The 20,000-nt window shown below is 47.4% G+C and overlaps 1 protein-coding gene across 1 annotated transcript in view; it reads right to left on the bottom strand.

Annotated features, from left to right (window-relative positions):
- The window catches only part of mindy3 (MINDY lysine 48 deubiquitinase 3), a gene marked incomplete at its 3' end in the record, with an annotated part of 85,939 nt that overhangs the window by 4,001 nt on the left and 61,938 nt on the right, over positions 1-20,000 (bottom strand). Inside the window, exons 13-14 of the mRNA XM_080540016.1 lie at positions 19,792-19,879; positions 18,389-18,460 (exon numbers count right to left, since the gene is read on the bottom strand). Coding sequence (XP_080396142.1) covers positions 18,389-18,460; positions 19,792-19,879 — 160 coding nt within the window. The remainder of the gene's footprint in view (positions 1-18,388; positions 18,461-19,791; positions 19,880-20,000) is intronic.

Raw genomic sequence — 20,000 nt, forward strand, 5'->3', positions numbered from 1 at the left:
CTCCCTACACCACCTCCCTACACCTCCCTACACCACCTCACCTCCACCTCCCTACACCACCTCACCTCCACCTCCCTACACCACCTCACCTCCACCTCCCTCCACCTCCCTCCACCTCCCTACACCACCTCACCTCCACCTCCCTACACCACCTCACCTCCACCTCCCTACACCTCCCTACACCACCTCACCTCCACCTCCCTACACCACCTCACCTCCACCACCTCCCTACACCACCTCACCTCCACCTCCCTACACCACCTCACCACACCACCTCACCTCCACCTCCCTACACCACCTCACCTCCACCTCCCTACACCACCTCCACCTCCCTACACCACCTCACCTCCACCTCCCTACACCACCTCCCTACACCACCTCACCTCCACCTCCCTACACCACCTCACCTCCACCTCCCTACACTACCTCACCACCACCTCCCTACACCACCTCACCTCCACCTCACCTCCACCTCACATACAGCACCTCACCTCATACAGTGGGGGAGACAAGTATGGAACACATCAACATTTTGTCCAGTAAATGTTTTTCCAATGAGCCTTGCACCAGACTTCGGTATTAACTAAAACAATCCAGGCAAAAAATCTAAACATTAAAGTCCATATGTAAATAGTAATCAGTAATGTGTAATCAAGTGGAATGAAACAGGAACAAAGTATTGAACACACTAACTGAAATTATTCCAATACTTAGTGGAGAAGCCTTTGTTTGTAATGACAGCTTCAAGGCGCTTTCTGTATGAAGTAACTAATCACCCGCAGTATTCAGGTATGATTTTGGCCCATTCCTCTACACAGATTGGCTGTGTTCGGAATAGAATACAAGCATACTACTCATACTAAATATGACGTAGATTTGAGTATGCGAGAGTGTTCACACTGTACAGTATGTGAGATTTGAGTATGTGAGAAATGTAGTATACAGGTGCTGGTCATATAATAAGAATATCATCAAAAAGTTGATTTATTTCAGTAATTCCATTCAAAAAGTGAAACTTGTATAATGTATACATTCATTCCACATAGACTGATATATTTCAAGTGTTTATTGCTTTTAATTTTGATGATTATTACTGACAACTAATGAAAACCCCAAATTTAGTATCTCAGAAAATTTGAATATTGTGAAAAGGTTCAATATTGAAGACCCCTGGTGCCACACTCTAATCAGCTAATTAACTAAAAACACCTGCAAACGCCTTTAAATGGTCCCTCAGGCCAGTTCTGTAGGCTACACAATCATGGGGAAGACTGCTGACCTGACAGTTGTCCAAAAGACGACCATTGACACCTTGCACAAGGAGGGCAAGACACAAAAGGTCATTGCTAAAGAGGCTGGCTGTTCACAGAGCTCTGTGTCCAAGCAAATTAATAGAGAGGCGAAGGGAAGGAAAAGATGTGGTAGAAAACAGTGTACAAGCAATAGGGATAACCGCACCCTGGAGAGGATTGTGAAACAAAGCCGATTCAAAAATGTGGGGGAGATTCACAAAGAGTGGACTGCAGCTGGAGTCAGTGCTTCAAGAACCACCACACACAGACGTATGCAAGACATGGGTTTCAGCTGTCGCATTCCTTGTGTCAAGCCACTCTTGAACAAGAGACGGCGTCAGAAGCGTCTCGCCTGGGCTAAAGACAAAAAGGACTGGACTGCTGCTGAGTGGTCCAAAGTTATGTTCTCTGATGAAAGTACATTTTGCATTTCCTTTGAAAATCAAGGTCCCAGAGTCTGGAGGAAGAGAGGAGAGGCACAGAATCCACGTTGCTTGAAATCCAGTGTAAAGTTTCCACCGTCAGTGATGGTTTGGGGTGCCATGTCATCTGCTGGTGTTGGTCCACTGTGTTTTCTGAGGTCCAGGGTCAACGCAGCCGTCTACCAGGAAGTTTTAGAGCACTTCATGCTTCCTGCTGCTGACCAACTTTATGGAGATGCAGATTTCATTTTCCAACAGGACTTGGCACCTGCACACAGTGCCAAAGATACCAGTACCTGGTTTTAGGACCATGGTATCGCTGTTCTTAATTGGCCAGCAAACTCGCCTGACTCGCCATAGAAAATCTATGGGGTATTGTGAAGAGGAAGATGCGATGCGCCAGACCCAACAATGCAGAAGAGCTGAAGGCCACTATCAGAGCAACCTGGGCTCTCATAACACCTGAGCAGTGCCACAGACTGATGGACTCCATGCCACGCCGCATTGCTGCAGGCATAAGGAGCCCCAACTAAGTATTGAGTGCTGTACATGCTTATACTTTCCATGTTCATACTTTTCAGTTGGCCAACATTTAAAAAAAAAAACTTGTTTTGTAATGGTCTTAAGTAATATTCAAATTTTCTGAGATACTGAATTTGGGGTTTTGAATGAATGAATGAATGAATGGTCTTTATTGTCATTGATATAGTACAGGTACCAAACAACGAAATTTGGGAGGGGGGGCTCCCCTGGTGCTAGGAAAAAAAAACTAAAAACAAGAAGGGAAAAGAGCTGGTTTACATAAATAAAGGCTATGTACACTATCCACTATACTATTGTGACGGCTATGAGTAGCCTGGTTGTCTGTGTCTGTGTGTTTGTCTTTTTAACAGCCATAAGTCCAGTCCAGGGGATCCACCCCCCCCCCCTTGATAATTGCCAATCAACTCCAGCAGTGGTCAATCAACTCCAGCCAATCGACACCAGCCAATAATCAACACCAACCAATCATCAGAGGCCACACCATACAAAAGACACTGAGAGAGAACCAGCAGGAGCTGTGTGATCCATTCACACAGTTCCCACCATTTTGTGTTGCCTTGCTGGTGGTTTAGTTTGTTAGTTGTGTTCTGTGTTTAGTGATCTTGTTTAGTGATACCTTGTTAGAGATCTTTTTGTTATGATTTAGTTGATACTTCATTTGGTTATAATTGTGTTGAGACTTTGTTCAGTTGATATTGTTAGTGATACGTTGTGTTTGAAACCTTTTTATTGTTATTGTTTATTTAACCATCCTCGGGATGAGTTTATTGTTTATTTGAGTATGAGGCATTTGTTATAGTTCTAATTCTGTTTTTATCTGTACCATTACGACTTGGTTCCACCCAACTATGGCTACGAAAAGTTCAAAAGGAAAAACACCCCTAGAGTCTGCGAGAGCGGGGGCGGAAGATGACTCAACGGCGGATCACACGGTAACAGACCCTGGAACGGAAATGACAACGAATCAAATGATCAGCACGGTAGTTGACGGAGTAACAACACTGGCAGGACACAAGCTACAAAGCTGCATCTGTGGCTGGAAAAAGATAACATCAGAGAAGGGTCTCAAGATCCACCAGGGCAGGAAAAAGTGCCTGAGAGCTTAGCGAGGTGCCTCGCATTGACCACTACTTCCTCAGAGGTAGGGCAAATCAGTCGAGTGAAGCCCAGTGGCAGGATATTCACCACAGTCCACAGGGTATCAGAACCCCAGACGAAGCTCAACCAAGCACAGATCCATCAACGGACATGAGTCCAGAGCCTATCCAGCCACAGACAGCAGTAGAGAGGAAGATGAATGGACGGAAGCCTCAAATCTTGTGGCCTAAAGCCTGCCAGAAAAAGGAGTGGGAAAACACTGACACAGACCTTGTCCATCTTCTAGAAGGTCTGAAAGGGGGCGTGGAAAGAAAGCTGGACAAGATTGGAGAGATCATTTACAGCTATGGAGCAGAGAGATTTGGGGTGAAAAGTAAGAACCATGGGACACAGAAGGAACCATCAGCCCATCTCAAGTCCAGGAGACAACAAGAGATTGAAAGACTTGTGAAAGAAAGAAGGTGCCTGAGAAAACAGTGGAAGAAGGCCACAGAAGTGGAAAGGAAAGGACTTGAGGCACTACAGGCTGACATCAAGCAGCGTCTTGCAACACTGCGAAGAGCAGAATGCTTGAGAAAGCAACACAAGAAGAAAGAGCGAACGAGGACTGCCTTCTACAGAGATCCCTACAAGTTCGTCAAAGACCTCTTTGTCAAGGAGAAAACGGGTACCCTCAAAGTACCCATAAGGGAACTAGAGGAGCACCTGAGGAAGACCTACTCCGACAACCAGAGGCATGTGTCAGCCAGCATTCCGGATGACATGCCACCAATCCAACCACCTGAGCACCAGATGGAAACAAGGCCCCCTACATGGAGCGAAGTTGAGAGCACAGTAAAACGGGCAAGAACAGCCTCAGCCCCTGGGCCCAACGGCGTTCCATACAGGCTATATAAGAACAGTCCAGGCGTCTTGAAATACCTCTGGAAGCTAATGAAAGTGGCATGGGAAAAGGGAATCATACCAAAGGCATGGCGAAGGGCAGGAGGGATCCTGATTCCCAAAGAGAAGAATTCCTCAACCATCGACCAGTTCCGCCAGATCAGTCTACTGAATGTGGAAGGAAAGATTTTCTTCCGTGTTGTGGCCCAGAGGCTCTCAGTATTCTTGCAGAAGAACAACTTTGTCGACACCTCAGTGCAGAAGGCAGGGATAAGTGGATTCTCAGGATGCCTGGAACACACAAATGTTATCTGGCACCAGGTACAAACGGCCAAGAAGGAGAAAAAAGACCTGCATGTGGTTTTCTTAGATCTTGCCAATGCCTTCGGGTCAGTGCCTCATGAGATTTTGTGGACAGCGTTCAACTTCTTCCAAGTCCCAGAGGGCATCACAAGGCTGGTCAAAGCCTACTTCCAGGACCTCCAGTTTTGTGTTACAGCACAAGCCAGTACAACTGCATGGCAGCACCTCGAGATAGGCATAATGGCGGGCTGCACCATCTCTCCACTGGCGTTTACCATGGCAATGGAGCTCATTATTCGAGCATCCCGATGGGTCGTTGGAGGGGAACGGTTGAAGAGCGGGCTGCGTCTTCCTCCAATCAGGGCGTACATGGATGACATGACGACAATAACAACAACAAACGCATGCACCAAACGCCTGCTGGATAAACTCCAGGGAAACATCAAATGGGCACGAATGGAGATTAAACCCAGCAAGTCCCGCAGTATCTCCATTGTCAAAGGCAAGCTCGCCAATGAGAGGTTCCACGTCAACAACGAGCCAATACCAACAGTTCTGGAGAAGCCTATCAAAAGCCTTGGCCGCTGGTATAGCGCAGAACTCAAAGACTCGAAGCAGGTGGAACAACTCAGGCAGGATACAATCAGTGGCCTCAAGCAGATCAACAACACTGCTCTCCCTGGGAAGCTGAAGCTGTGGTGCTTTCAGTTTGGGCTGCTGCCCCGTCTCATGTGGCCAATTTCCATCTACGAGATCACACTATCCCATGCCAACCGGCTGGAGAGACTGGTGAATGCACAAGTGAGGAAGTGGCTTGGACTGCCGAGAGGCCTTAGCAGCATAGGCCTGTATGGCAACGGAGCCCTCTCCCTACCAATCTCAAGCCTGGTGGAGGAGTACAAATGTGCCAAATCAAGGCTGGAAATGACTCTCACAGAATCCCGGGATCCATTCGTCAGAGGTGCTGCTCCGATCCTAGCAACGGGGAGGAAATGGAAGCCATCTGCAGCAGTTGCGGTGGCAAAGACCGCCCTCAGACACCGGGATATAGTGGGGCATGTCCAACATGGCAGAGGGGGCCTTGGTTTGGAAACAACAACACCCACATGGCAAAAGGCTACTCCAACCGAACGGCGGAAGATGGTGGTTGAGGAGGTGCGCCACCAGGAGGAAGCAGCCAGGTGCGCCAAGGCAGTCTCCCAAGCCCAGCAAGGCCGCTGGATGAAGTGGGAGAGCGTGGAGAGGAGGAAAATCACATGGAACGAGCTGTGGAGCATGGAGTCTAATAGGCTTTCATCATCAGAGCCACATATGATGTCCTGCCCTCTCCTACCAACCTACATCTCTGGTATGGAGAGGACCCAGCCTGTCTCCAGTGTGCAGCCCCAGCAAGCCTCAAACACATCTTGGTGGGTTGCAAGACCAGTCTAACTCAAGGAAGATACACCTGGCGCCACAACCAAGTGCTAAAGTGCTTGGCTGCCGAACTTGAGCACAAGAGGGTAACCACCAACGCCATGCCTCTAAATGCCCAGACTACCTTTCCACGGAAAACAATCTTCATCCGGGAAGGGGAGAAACAGCGGACCAAGCCATCACCTCCAGACTCAGGCCCACTGAACGCAGCCCGGGATTGGGAAATGCGGGTAGACCTCAGCCAGAGGCTCACCTTCCCACCCGAAATTGCAGCGACCAACCTGCGCCCAGACCTAGTCCTCTGGTCCAAGTCCTGCCGGCGTGTCTTCATCGTAGAACTGACGGTCCCATGGGAGGAGGCCATCGATGAGGCATTCGAACGGAAGAGGCTGCGGTATGCCAACTTAGCAGTCGAAACAGAGGGGCGGGGCTGGAACGTGAAGGTGTGGCCAGTGGAGGTGGGCTGCAGAGGCTTTGTAGCCAGCTCCACCACAAGGCTCCTGAGGGCAGTAGGGATCAGAGGACAGGCCCAACGGAAGGCAATTAAAGAACTGTCCACTGCAGCAGAACGGAGCAGTCACTGGCTGTGGCTGAAACGTAGGGACCCAACATGGGCTCCCAAATGACCACGTGGTGCCACCGTGCGACACACACCCAGGCCTGATCAGCCTGTGGTGGGCCAACCTCGGCAGAGGGTGTCTTGTGATAAATGGCCGAAACACCCAATGAGGTCGGGGACCACAACTGAAGATGTGTCGTACTGGTGGCACCACGTGATCATTGCCAAATTCCACTCCACCCAAGAGGACATCTCCAACTCCACTCAGTCAATTGTTGTGCTAATTATTTAGGGATTTTAACATCTAGTCCTATTAAGAATCCTATCCTTGCTGTAATAAATACCAATATTACATAACACCTGTAATCTTTTGTTACTTCTTATTCTCACTAGCGAACATAGAACGTAACAAGTGGGGGCTCGTCCGGGATCTAACGCTGTTAAAGGGTCCGGATCTAAAAAAGGTATTTGGCTGGGGTAATTAATAGTTAATCATGGCAACGAAAAAGTTTGAATTGGAACAATTTATGACCCAGCCCTCTATAGGACAACTGGAGGAATGCAAAAAGGCAGAGTTGGTAGAAATAGCTACTCACTTTGGTCTTACATATGAGAAAAGGATAACAAAGAAGGAGCTGAAACTTCTTCTGGTGGGGGAACTGGTTGAGAAGGGTGTGATTGAACAGGCTAAGGATGAAAATTATGGGGAGGAGGAGTCTGGGGGCTCTCTACCTTCAGGGGGAGAGGAGTTTCTTCAGACGCCCGTCCCATCCTTTAAGACAGTGGTTCCCAACCGGGGGTACGCGGACCCCTAGGGGTACGTGAGGGGATTGCAGGGGGTACGTGGAAATATTTTGAATTATAATTTATTTCCCCTTCCAAAAAAATAAATAAATATACAAGTCATTTCATAAACCTGTTGTTAAAATGGTACGCTGCAACTTAAGTTCCTCCCCGACAGGTGAGGACTGTAACACAAGTGGTAGTCACGTCACATTTAAATCATGTTCACGACCATTTTCGCGCGCAAGTCAGCTAGGCCTGTCAGTATACCGCAAAGATGGACAGATGGTTAAAACGACCAGCTACAGTAACGGTCAAGAAAACTGAGGCAAAAAAGAAAAAAGGACCCCGCTATTATCTGGAAACATATGTTTTGTGGGGATTTACATGTACACCGGCTGATCCACCACAGCCACAGTGCTTTTTCTGCGGCGAAGTCCTGGCTAATAATTCATTGAAGCCATCCCATTTACAGCGACACCAGAGCACCAAACACCTAGCAACTGTTGGTAAAACTGACGACTTTTTCAAGCGAAACTGTCAGAGTTCAAGTCAAGTCAGGCTACACTGAAGAAAGCGGCAAGTGTGTCAAGCAAAGCACTGGAGGCGTCCTATGCTGTTTCATTACTGGTGGCTAAGTAAAAAAAAAAAATCAATCGCCGAAGATCTGATTTTGCCTGCCGCTATGATTTTGGCTAAAACTATGCTGGACAAGAAAGCAGCTGACGCGTTCAAGTTGGTACCATTATCAAACAATACCGTCTCCCGTCGGATTGATGATATGTCCATAAATATTGTCGGACAAGTGGTGGATAAAATGAAGCAAGCAGGTCAGTTCGCTTTGCAATTAGATGAAATGACCGACGTTAGTGGGGAGGCTCAGCTGCTGGCTTTTGTGCGTTATAAAGAAGAGTCGGACATAAATGAGCATATCTTGTTTTGCAAGACGCTGCCAGGAAAGACAACTGGCGAGGGAATATTTTTGATTATTGACAGCTTCTTCAAAGACAACGATCTGGAGTGGAAATCCTGCAGTCACATCTGTACCGATGGAGCGGCAGCAATGACGGGTAAGGTGCGTGGGCTGCTTGGGCGTGTGATGAAGGTGATCCCCGAAATTAAGTGGATATACTGTATTATTCACCGGGAGGCACTCTCCAGCAAAAGGATGAGCCCCGAGTTAAGTGCAGTTATGGATGACGCAGTTAAGGTGATTAACTTCATTCAGTCCCGGCCAATGAACCACAGACTGTTTCAAACTCTTTGTCATGGCAGCGGGTCAGAGCATGAGCAGCTACTGCTTCACACAGACGTTCGCTGGCTGTCTCGTGGCAGTGTGTGTGTGTGTGTGTGTGTGTCAGTGTGTGTGTGTGTGTGTGTGATGAATGAATTAACCATTGAGGTGTTTGGCCAGGTGGCACATGTATTGGCCAATTAGCTCATGTAGTCTAATTTTGAATGGCAGTGTTTTGAAATGGCAAACATGTGACTTTATGTCAGATTGTTGTGTCTTAGGCAGAGAACCGTGTTAAGTACATTTAAAAAGTGCCATTTTGAATAGCAAAATGTGTGTAAAGCAGAAAATGTGTTTAGAGTTTTGGAGACTTGAGAAGAGGTTTTGCTCTCTGTGTGTGTCTGTTTAAATAATTGTGCTATGCATGTCATTTTATTGTGTTGGCAATTTGAAAAAACTGTAATAGCACACATGTGCTGTGGACAGATAGGCTAGTTAAAAGTCCCAGTGCTGTTATACTGTATATCGGCACTCATGGAATGCCTCTTGTCCAATCAAATTACTTGGTCGGAACTAACTGTTGTATAATAAATGTTATATTTGCAAGTTAGTGTTTAATTGAACATTTTTGGAAATAATCAACACGCATGAGTGAGGGGGTACTTCTGGCATGGCAAAACAGCTCAAGGGGTACACAAGACAAAAAAGGTTGGGAACCACTGCTTTAAGATACCACTAAAAAAAGTGGATATCACTTTGGAGCAGTTTGACCCATCTCCTATTGGTAGTGCCAGTACTGGGGCTCATGGAGAGGAGGCGAAACAGCAGTTTCAGTTAGCCTGTCTCCAAATGGAGGCCCAGGAAAGGGCAGCCATCAGAGAAGAGAAGGCTCAGGAGAGGGCTGAGGCCCGAGAGGCTGAAGCCCAGTCTGAGGCCCGACAGCATGAGCTGAGGATGTGTGAGATCGAGTCTGCTAAAGTGATCAAGTTACGTCAGCTAGAGCTCGAGAGTCAAGCTCTCAATCAAGCCCCATCTCCCAGTACCACCCCAAAACCTTTTGATGTCAGTAAGCATATTTCTTTGGTGCCTCCTTTTAAAGAGACTGAGGTGGATTCCTATTTTATTGCGTTTGAACGCACCGCTGCCGCCTTACACTGGCCCGAAAATGTTTAGGTATTACAGGGATTGCAGGGAAAAGCTCGGGAGGCAGTAACTGCGCTTCCCGTTGCTGATAGTTTAGATTACACTAAGGTTAAGGACGCCATTTTTCACGCCTGAGTTGGTTCCTGAGGCATATAGACAGAAGTTCAGAAATCTTAAAAAGACCCCCACCCAAACGTTTGCGGAGTTCGCTAGAGAGAAGGGAATTTTATTTGATAAATGGAGCAATGCGTGTAAAGCAAATGATTACGAAACCTTGAAAGAGTTAATTCTTCTAGAAGAATTTAAGCAAAATTTGCCTGATCGCATTGTTGTATATTTAAATGAACAAAAGATAGAGTCCCTCTCCCTTGCTGCTGTGCGCGCAGACGAGTATATGCTCATGCACAAAACACATTTCCCTTCTGTTCCTGATGAGAAGCCTCGTAATGCGCCGGCTACTCAGTTTCATTCCGTGAACACTTCTTCCTTTAGGACGCAGAGCTCGAGGAAGGAAGATAGGGAATGTTATTACTGCCACAAACCAGGACATGTCATTGCCGATTGTTTAACTCTTAAAAACAAAGATCAGCAGTTGTCTAAGAAGGAACCACAAGTGCACGGTGTTGGATTGATTAGGGCGGTATTATGTTCTGACATTGAGATGACCACCACCACCGGCACTGAAAGTGATAAATGTTTTGATCCATTCATATTTACTGGCTTAGTGTCATCGACGGGCGAACTAAAAGATCAGTGTCCAGTACGTATTTTACGAGACACCGGGGGGTCACAGTCTGTAATTCTATGTAGTGTCCTGCCATTCTCCGATCAGTCTGTGTGCGGAAATGAAGCTGTGTTGTGTGGTATTGAAATGGGTTATGTCCCGCGGGCTGTACACCGCATTCACATACAATCTGAGTTGGTTACTGGTTTTTATTCGGTTGCTGTATGTCCAGCGTTACCCATTAAAGGAGTGACATTGTTATTGGGCAATGATATTGCTGGGGGTAAGGTGACTCCTACGTTGGAGGTACTGGATTCGCCTCAATGCAGGGAATCTGAGACAAAAGATTCAACAAATGTTGATTTGTTTCCGGTGTGCGCCGTAACTCGTGCACAATCGAGTCGAGGCAGAGAGGAGGATAGCGATGTTTCTCTCTGCGATAGTGTGATTATGCAAGCCTTTTCTGAAAGGAATGAAAACCTGATTGTTTTAGTTTCTCCCAGGGAGAAAGTGGTAGAGCTACCATCCTCCCCGAGTCCTACAATACCATCCCCTGACAGCCTATCTCTCCCTGTAACCGGCGAGAGATTGCGTGTCGCTCAGGTAGATGATCAGTCATTAAACAAATGTTTTTAAAATGCAGCAAGTGAAAAATCTGAAATAGGGGAGCCATTTGAACGTTTAATAATTGATTGTGTTGGACCTTTGCCTAGGACTAAAAGTGGAAGTCAGTATTTGCTCACTATTATGTGCGCTGCTACTCGTTTTACCGAAGCTGTTCCGTTGCGTAACATATCAGCCAGCTCAGTGGTGAAAGCTTTAACAAAGTTCTTTTCCACATTCGGTCTTCCTCTTGTTATACAATCTGACCAGGGCACTAACTTTCAGTCTAAGCTTTTCAAACAAGCCCTAAAAACGTTAGGGGTACGACATGTTGTTTCCAGTGCCTATCATCCTGAGAGTCAGGGTGCATTAGAACGATGGCATCAGACGTTAAAGGCGATGCTTCGTAAATACTGTCTAGAGAGTGGGAAGAGTTGGGATGAAGGAGTGCCATTCATGTTGTTTGCAGCTCGTGAAGCTGTTCAGGAATCTTTAGGATTCAGTCCCGCGGCATTTGTCTCTGGACATACGCCTCGCGGTCCGCTCAAATCACTGCAGGATAAGTTCCTCTCAGCTGAGTTTAGTGCGGAGCGGAATGTGTTAGATTACATTAGTCATTTTCGTGAGCGTTTGCATCAGGCTAATACCATTGCAAAAGAGTCTCTTGTTAGTTCGCAAACAGTGATGAAGCGTCATTATGATCGCACTGCTGTTTCTAGAAAGTTTCATGTAGGTGATAAAGTTTTAGCTCTATTGCCTATTTCAGGCGCTGCGCTGTCGGCGAAATTCTGTGGTCCGTATGATATTCGTGAGTGTCTTAGTGACACTGATTATGTGATCAGTACTCCCGAGAGACGGAGAAGTACTAGAGTGTGCCATGTGAACATGTTAAAACGCTATTACTCCCGTGAGGAATCAAAAATTAGTCAGGAGACATGTAAAACTGTCCCTAAGCCGGTAGTCAATGGCAGCTGTGCATTAATTGTGACAGAGTCTCTGTGCGCGACCGATGAGGATTTGATGGCACGTCATTCCTCTAATCAGAGTACTCGATTGGTCAACTAAAAGTGTTGCCCACTCAGTTAACTCATTTGTCAGATGAACAGCAAGTTGAGGTGATGAAGTTGATCGAGCGTTTTCTGTGTATATTTGGTGATGTGCCGAGTCAAACTACTAAGTCATGCTCCCCTACTCACGGCTCCTGATCTTGGTAGACCAGCAAGTTAGAGGTGTATGTAGGGTCCAGTTGTTGCCGGTGGTGGTGTTCACCGATAATAATCCCATTGTTTTCCTATCTCGCATGTGTAATCACAATCAACGTTTGATGAGATGGGTTTTGAGATGGGTTTACAGATTAGAGATAAAGCATAAAAATAGGCGGACAGGTTGGTTTGTGGTGGTAATGACATTTGTAACCTGTCCGAATCCTTGGGTTTGTGTCTTAAGGGGGGGAGTGTGACGGCTATGAGTAGCCTGGTTGTCTGTGTCTGTGTGTATGTCTTTTTAACAGCCATAAGTCCAGTCCAGGGGATCCACCCCCCCCCCCCCCCGTGATAATTGCCAATCAACTCCAGCAGTGGTCAATCAACTCCAGCCAATCGACACCAGCCAATAATCAACACCAACCAATCATCAGAGGCCACACCATACAAAAGACACTGAGAGAGAACCAGCAGGAGCTGTGTGATCCATTCACGCAGTTCCCACCATTTTGTGTTGCCTTGCTGGTGGTTTAGTTTGTTAGTTGTGTTCTGTGTTTAGTGATCTTGTTTAGTGATACCTTGTTAGAGATCTTTTTGTTATGATTTAGTTGATACTTCATTTGGTTATAATTGTGTTGAGACTTTGTTCAGTTGATATTGTTAGTGATACGTTGTGTTTGAAACCTTTTTATTGTTATTGTTTATTTAACCATCCTCGGGATGAGTTTATTGTTTATTTGAGTATGAGGCATTTGTTATAGTTCTAATTCTGTTTTTATCTGTACCATTATGACTTTAATTTATCCTTGCTGTAATAAATACCAATATTACATAACACCTGTAATCTTTTATTCTCACTAGCGAACATAGAACGTAACAACTATACTATACAAATAAAACACTGTGCTGTACTCTATGCTATGCTATACCTATTCTAACATTTCCTATTCTCTGAACCTTATGTACCCTAGGGTTGTCATATTGCACATAGTGTTATTGCACATTCATTTAAAGTGTCGCAGTTTGCAGGTTTGAAATGTACACAGTTGTGTTTCAGTATTACACTTGATTCCAATCTAGTAGCTGCCATCAATTTGTCTAGATTGTCCAGGGCCTAGAACCTAGGTCTTTGCTGTGTTCAGGGCCTGGATGGCCCTGGGGTAGAAGCTGAGCTTCAGTCTGTTTGTCCTTGCGAACATGGTCCTGAACCGCCTGTTCGAGGGCAGCCGAGCAAAGTGTTCGTACCCAGGGTGGGATGGGTCTCTGGAGATCTTGGAGGCCTTCCTGAGGCAGCGTGTGTTGTACAGCTCTTCCAGAGAGGGGAGGGGGGCGCCGGTGATCTTCTTGGCCGATCTCACGACTCTCTGTAGCGCATTCCTCTCTGCGGCTGTGCAGCTGGAGAACCAGATGCAGATGCAGTAGGTGAGGATGATCTCCACTGCGCAGCGGTAGAAGGTCACCAGCATCTCCTGTCCGATGTGGTCTTTCCTGAGGACTCTCAGGAAGAAGAGCCGCTGTTGTGCCTTCTTGATGATGGCTGCTGTGTTGATCTTCCAGGACAGGTCATCCTGTATGTGCACCCCCAGGAATCGGAGGGTTGAGACTCTCTCCACGCTCCCTCCATCGACGAGCAGGGGCTGGACCTCAGATTTTTTCCTCCTGAAGTCCACGATGATTTCCTGGGTCTTTGACTGGTTCAGCAGCAGGTTGTTAACCTTGCACAGCTTGCTTAGCTGCTCTACCTCATCCCTGTACGCCGCCTCGCCCCCCCCCCGAGATGCAGCCCACCACGGTGGTGTCGTCTGCAAACTTTACGATGGAGTTGCTGGGGTGGACGGGGGTGAAGTCGTAGGTGTAGAGGTTGTAGAGGATGGGGCTTAGCACGCAGCCCTGGGGGGACCCAGTGCTGAGTCTGAGGGCTGTGGAGGTGTGGGAGCCCACCCGCACCCTCTGGGGGCGGTCGGACAGGAAGTCCTTGATCCATGCACATATAGAGTGTGATAGTCCCAGGTCTAGTAGTTTGGTCACTAGCCTGTCTGGAAGGATGGTGTTGAAGGCAGAGCTGAAGTCCACAAAGAGCAGTCTCGCGTAGCTGTTTCCCCTCTCCAGGTGGGATAGAGTGGAGTGGAGAGTCGTCGCGATGGCGTCCTCTGTGGACTCTGTAGGCGAACTGGTATGGATCCAGGTTGGGCGGGAGGCGTGTGACTATGTGGGCCCGGACTAGTTTCTCGAAGCACTTCATGATGATTGGTGTGAGTGCCACCGGGCGGTAGTCGTTTAGGCAGCTCACCGTGCTTTTCTTCGGGACTGGGATGATAGTTGAGGTTTTCAGGCAGGGTGGGATGGTGGCCTGGGACAGGGACTGGTTGAAGATGTTGGTGAAAACCCCGGCCAGCTGGTCGGCGCAGTCCCTCAGCACCCGTCCCAGGACGCCATCCGGCCCTGAGGCTTTCCTGGGGTCCACCGCCTTCAGCACGTGTCTCACTTCATGCTCTGTGAGGGTGAGGCTGCTGAGAGCTGGAGAGAGTGGTGTTTGTGTTGTGGTTACCTCTGTTCGCCCCTCGTCGAACCGGGCGTAGAAGGAGTTCAGCTTTTCCGCCAGCAGGGGGTCGTCCTCCGCGGCTGTGAGCCTGTTGGCTCTGAAGTTTGTCATGTGCTGAACCCCCTGCCACACCCGCCTGGAGTCGTTGCTCAGGAAGCATTCCTCAATCTTCTCTCTGTGGTCTGCCTTGGCCTCCCGGATGCCGCGCTTTAGGTTAGCCCTGGTGGTGCTGTACAGCAGTGTGCCCTTCCCTGAGAAGGCGTTGTCCCTCTCCTTGAGCAGTTTTTGGACCTTCCCAGTCATCCATGGCTTCGTGTTGGGGTAGACCCGGACCCGTTTGTCCACGGTGGCTGATTTGGTGCAGTTCACTATGTGGTTCAGAACCGACGACGTGAACTGTTCCAGGTCCCATGCTCATATTCCTGCCATGAGGTGTCATTCAGGCAGATCTGCAGTGGAGCGGACCCTGCTGGCCAGGTTCTGACAGTCTTAGTGGTGATGGGAGCACTTTTCCTCATGGGAGTGTAGGCTGGGATCAGGAGGATTGACACATGGTCAGACATGCCTAGATGAGCTAGCGGTCTAGCCTTGTAAGCAAGCTTGATATTGGTGTATACCTTATCCAGTGTTTTTTCTCCTCTTGTTGCACATTTAACATGCTGATAGAACTTCGGTAGTACTACCTTCAGGTCAGCATGATTGAAATCTCCCGCGATGATGTGTACGGCTTGAGGATCCGCGCTCAGTCCACTACTGATGACGTAATGTAGCCGCGCCAATGCTAAGCTACCAACCGCGCTAGGCGGTATGTAAACACATGTAATGTACACTGTGTTGAATTCCCTCGGGAGGTATGTGGGTCGGCATTTAACAGTCAAGCATTCCAAGTCTGGGGAGCAGTGGCTACTTACAGTTTTTGTGTTTAAGCACCAGCTGTCCTTCGTAGATATAATGAGGCCGCCTCCGCGCGTCTTCTCACTAAGCAGCGTCCTGTCCGTACGGTGTAAAGTCCTTCCTTCCAGCCCGACAGCCGAGTCCAAGATGGTGTCATTGAGCCAGGTCTCTGTGAGAATAATCACACAGCTGTCCCCCACGGTGTTGTTGGTGGCTACCTGCAGTCTCAGTTCGTCCATCTTGTTAGCCAGAGACCTGACGTTGGATAGGAATATACTCGGCAAAGCTGGCTTATCCGGGCTCCTCTTTAGCCTAGCTAGCAGGCCTCCCCTTCGTCCTCGGCGTTGCTTACGGTCTCGACGCCGACGTTTGCGCCTGAGTGTTGGGACCGCGTACCATTGTTCTCCCGGCGACCGAGCGATCTCGAATGGAATCTTTTGTTGTTTCAAGAATTCTGTTGTTACAGTCCTCTCGTTTTGCGCACCAACTTCTAGTAAGTCTAGTCTGCTGTAGGTACTATTTACACAGCCGTTCCCTATGAGTATTAAAATAAAAATGTACATACAAATGTACTTAGAAACACTTAAAAGCACCGATTTTGAGAGCTCCCCCAGCCTCGCGTCCGAGCGCGCCGCCATCTTGGGACCATTAGTTGTCAGTAATAATCATCAAAATTAAAAGCAATAAACACTTGAAATATATCAGTCTGTGTGGAATGAATGTATACATTATACAAGTTTCACTTTTTGAATGGAATTACTGAAATAAATCAACTTTTTGATGATATTCTAATTATATGACCAGCACCTGTATATAGTATATTTTCTGATGTATTTAAGTGTGATACGACTGGACACTTCTGGAGTACTGATTCCCCAAAATGCATTTCGCGATCAGGGTTGCAAGATGGGGCGGGTTACCGCCGAATGGGCTACTGGATTTTGAGGTTATAGAAAGTTTAGGCTGTAAATTGTCAATCCCATCTGGCAACCCTGTGCGCTTTCAGCCTCGTCAAACTGCGTCATACAAACTTGTCATACAGCTTTTGTTTACATCGTCCGATAGCCTGGGGACCGAAAGCTTGCAATAAACATAGTTTTTTGCACAGATTTGAGTGTGCAGATGCTGCTTTTTTGCACTCTATTTGATACTCTTCAGCTGTAGCACCCCAGCTAAGTCTGATCACGGATGAGCGGTGGTATTTTCACTATACTGGGAATTAACATGGTGAAATGCATTCTTAGACAAGGCTACGTCGTCATGATTACAAATATGCCACTTGAAATGCATGAAATCCAAGTTTATTTGTGTCTTACACACACTTTCGCCTAGTATTTGACTGATTGTGGCCCAATCACGAATTATCCCAGTATTGTCGCTTCAGACGGACAAGTTGGTTGTATTGTGCTTGCTGCAGCAAGCCCACGATATGTTATTGCTCATACTGTATATATTTATTTTATGAATGAATGAATGGTCTTTATTGTCATTGATATAGTACAGGTACCATACAACGAAATTTGGGAGGGGGGGCTCCCCTGGTGCTAGGAAAAAAATACTAAAAACAAGAAGGGAAAAGAGCTGTTTTACATAAATAGAGGCTATGTACACTATCCACTACTATACTATACAAATAAAACACTGTGCTGTACTCTATGCTATGCTATAAATATCCTAACATTTCCTATCTCTGAACCTTATGTACCCGAGGGTTGTCATATTGCATTAATCATGTTCTTTTACCAACTGCTAAGACAACAATATAGTAAGCTAGTTACTTGAGCTAGCTAAAGATATTGGCCCCCCAAATCATTTTACAACTTGTTGCAATTATGTTATGATGTTTCTGCCGAACTCCGTATATAAAAATATTAACGCCCACACCAGCATGTTTATAAAAATGTCTGTATCCACATGCATACGCATGAACGCAATATAAACGCTGTAATTGAGCATTCCACACCAGTAGTCGGCGATATCATTTTAACCCCATAGCCCCGTTGGCCAATCAGACGCCTCTGTCTCTCAATGTTCTCGATCATTAACTGTTATTTAATCTTTAAACAGGTTAAAAGTTCAGTTAACAGTGAAAGAACTAGAAGCACTTTGTAAACATCCATTTTCCTCGCTTGTGTAGCCTCGAACACCGTTGCCTGTTGTAAACAAAGTACTTACTGGTGCCAGGATATGACGTTGGAGGGAACAGCAAACAGCTGCAGTGCACATGATCATAGAAATCTATGCGCATGATGACGTGACGAATACAAAAAAACTCTGTCTAACTCGTCCACACGTCAAAAATATACGGTGAATATACGGCGTTTTAAAAAATCTTCACTCTGGGCGGAGTTTTTCAAAATGTTCGTTTTCAGGGGGCAAAAACTTGTTTGCGTGTGGACGAACCCCCCAAAACAAATATAAAAATCCAAGTTTATCAAAAAAACGTATTGGTGTGGACATCGCCTTAGTGTGTTCAATACTTTCTTCCTGTTTCATTCCACTTTATTACACATAACTTTGTTTACTTATGGACTTAAATGTTTAGATTTTCTGTCTGGATTGTTTGAGTTAATACCAAAGTCTGGTGCAAATTACACTTGAATAGGCTCATTGGAAATATTTCTCCCATTGTGGGTAGATTGGAAGGTTCCCCCTCCTGTACTCTAGCTAGTCTGACCTGAGACCTGTACTGTACATGAGTGAGAGACAGAGAGAGAGTGTGTGTGTGTGTGTGTGTGTGCGCCGTACCCTCTCGTTGTGGTTGGACTGCTTCAGGCCATTGTAGTGGTAGACAGGAAATGAGTCCGGGATTCCGGAATCCTGAAACACGACACAGACCTGAGTTAACACAAGACCCTGCCTCTCTACACAGACCTGAGTTAACACAAGACCCTGCATCTCTACACAGACCTGAGTTAACACAAGACCCTGCCTCTCTACACAGACCTGAGTTAACACAAGACCCTGCATCTCTACACAGACCTGAGTTAACACAAGACCCTGCCTCTCTACGCAGACCTGAGTTAACACAAGACCCTGCATCTCTACACAGACCTGAGTTAACACAAGACCCTGCATCTCTACGCAGACCTGAGTTAACACAAGACCCTGCATCTCTACACAGACCTGAGTTAACACAAGACCCTGCATCTCTACACAGACCTGAGTTAACACAAGACCCTGCATCTCTACACAGACCTGAGTTAACACAAGACCCTGCCTCTCTACGCAGACCTGAGTTAACACAAGACCCTGCATCTCTACACAGACCTGAGTTAACACAAGACCCTGCATCTCTACACAGACCTGAGTTAACACAAGACCCTGCCTCTCTACGGTGTGTACATCTGTGTGTGTACGTGTGTGTCTGTGTACTAAGTGTGTGTGTGTACAGAGCCCCTCCAGCCCCCCCAGACTAACACAGTGGACCAGTGAAGGGTGTCAGGGAGCCCCCCCGCCCCCCCCTCCCTGGCTGGACATACAGGGGGCTAGCAGACCGTGTGAAGGGTGCGTGAGGGTATGTGTTAGTCCAGTGGAGTGTGTGTGTGTGTGTTAGCGTACATGAAACCCTAACCCTAACCCCACGTGTGTGTGTGTCCAGGCTAATGGCAGTGTAATGTGTGTGTGTGTGTGTGTGTGTGTGTGTAACGTGTGTGTGTCCAGGCTAATGGCAGTGTAATGTCTCTGTGGCCGAGGGCCGTTCCTCTGGTAAGTCCCTGAAGCCCTGATCACTTTAACACACTTCTCCCGCCCTCCCTCCCCCCCATTCACCCTGCAGCCACGCAACCCCCCGCCCCCCCCCCCCCCCTCTCTCTCTGAACATGGTCTGTACAGAACACAGCACACGTAACCATTATATGTGACAGTGCAGGAATGTTTTGGACTAAAACATAAAACACTTGGTTTGAAAGAACAGGTCCCCTGTGTGTATGTGTGTACGTGAGTGTGTGTATGTGTGTGTGTGTGTGTGAGTGTGTAGGTGTGTGTGTGAGTGAGTGAGTGAGTGTGTGTGTGTGTGTGTGTGAGAGTGTGTGTGCTGTATGATATGAGTTCATGGTGTTGAGGGAGTCCATCTGCGATGACCTGATACGTGATGGTGAAGGCGACTGTGGTTACCGTGACAACACAGGCGGCGCACAGCACCCGGTTACCTGATCAGGGAAAAACTCCAGGAGGAACGGACCCAGCAGGACGATACCCAGGGCCTCTGGATCCAACTTGGTCTTCATCAGACCCACACTGAAGAGGGGGGGGGGGGGGGAGTGAGGGGGAGAGGGAGGGAGAGGGAGGGAGATAGAGGGAGGAGGGAGCAGGGAGAGAGAGGGAGGGTGGGAGAGAGAGAGGGGGGGAGAGAGAGAGG

The sequence above is a fragment of the Nansenia antarctica genome (assembly GCF_963989245.1).
Source record: "Nansenia antarctica genome assembly, chromosome: 10".
Lineage (NCBI taxonomy): Eukaryota > Metazoa > Chordata > Actinopteri > Argentiniformes > Microstomatidae > Nansenia > Nansenia antarctica.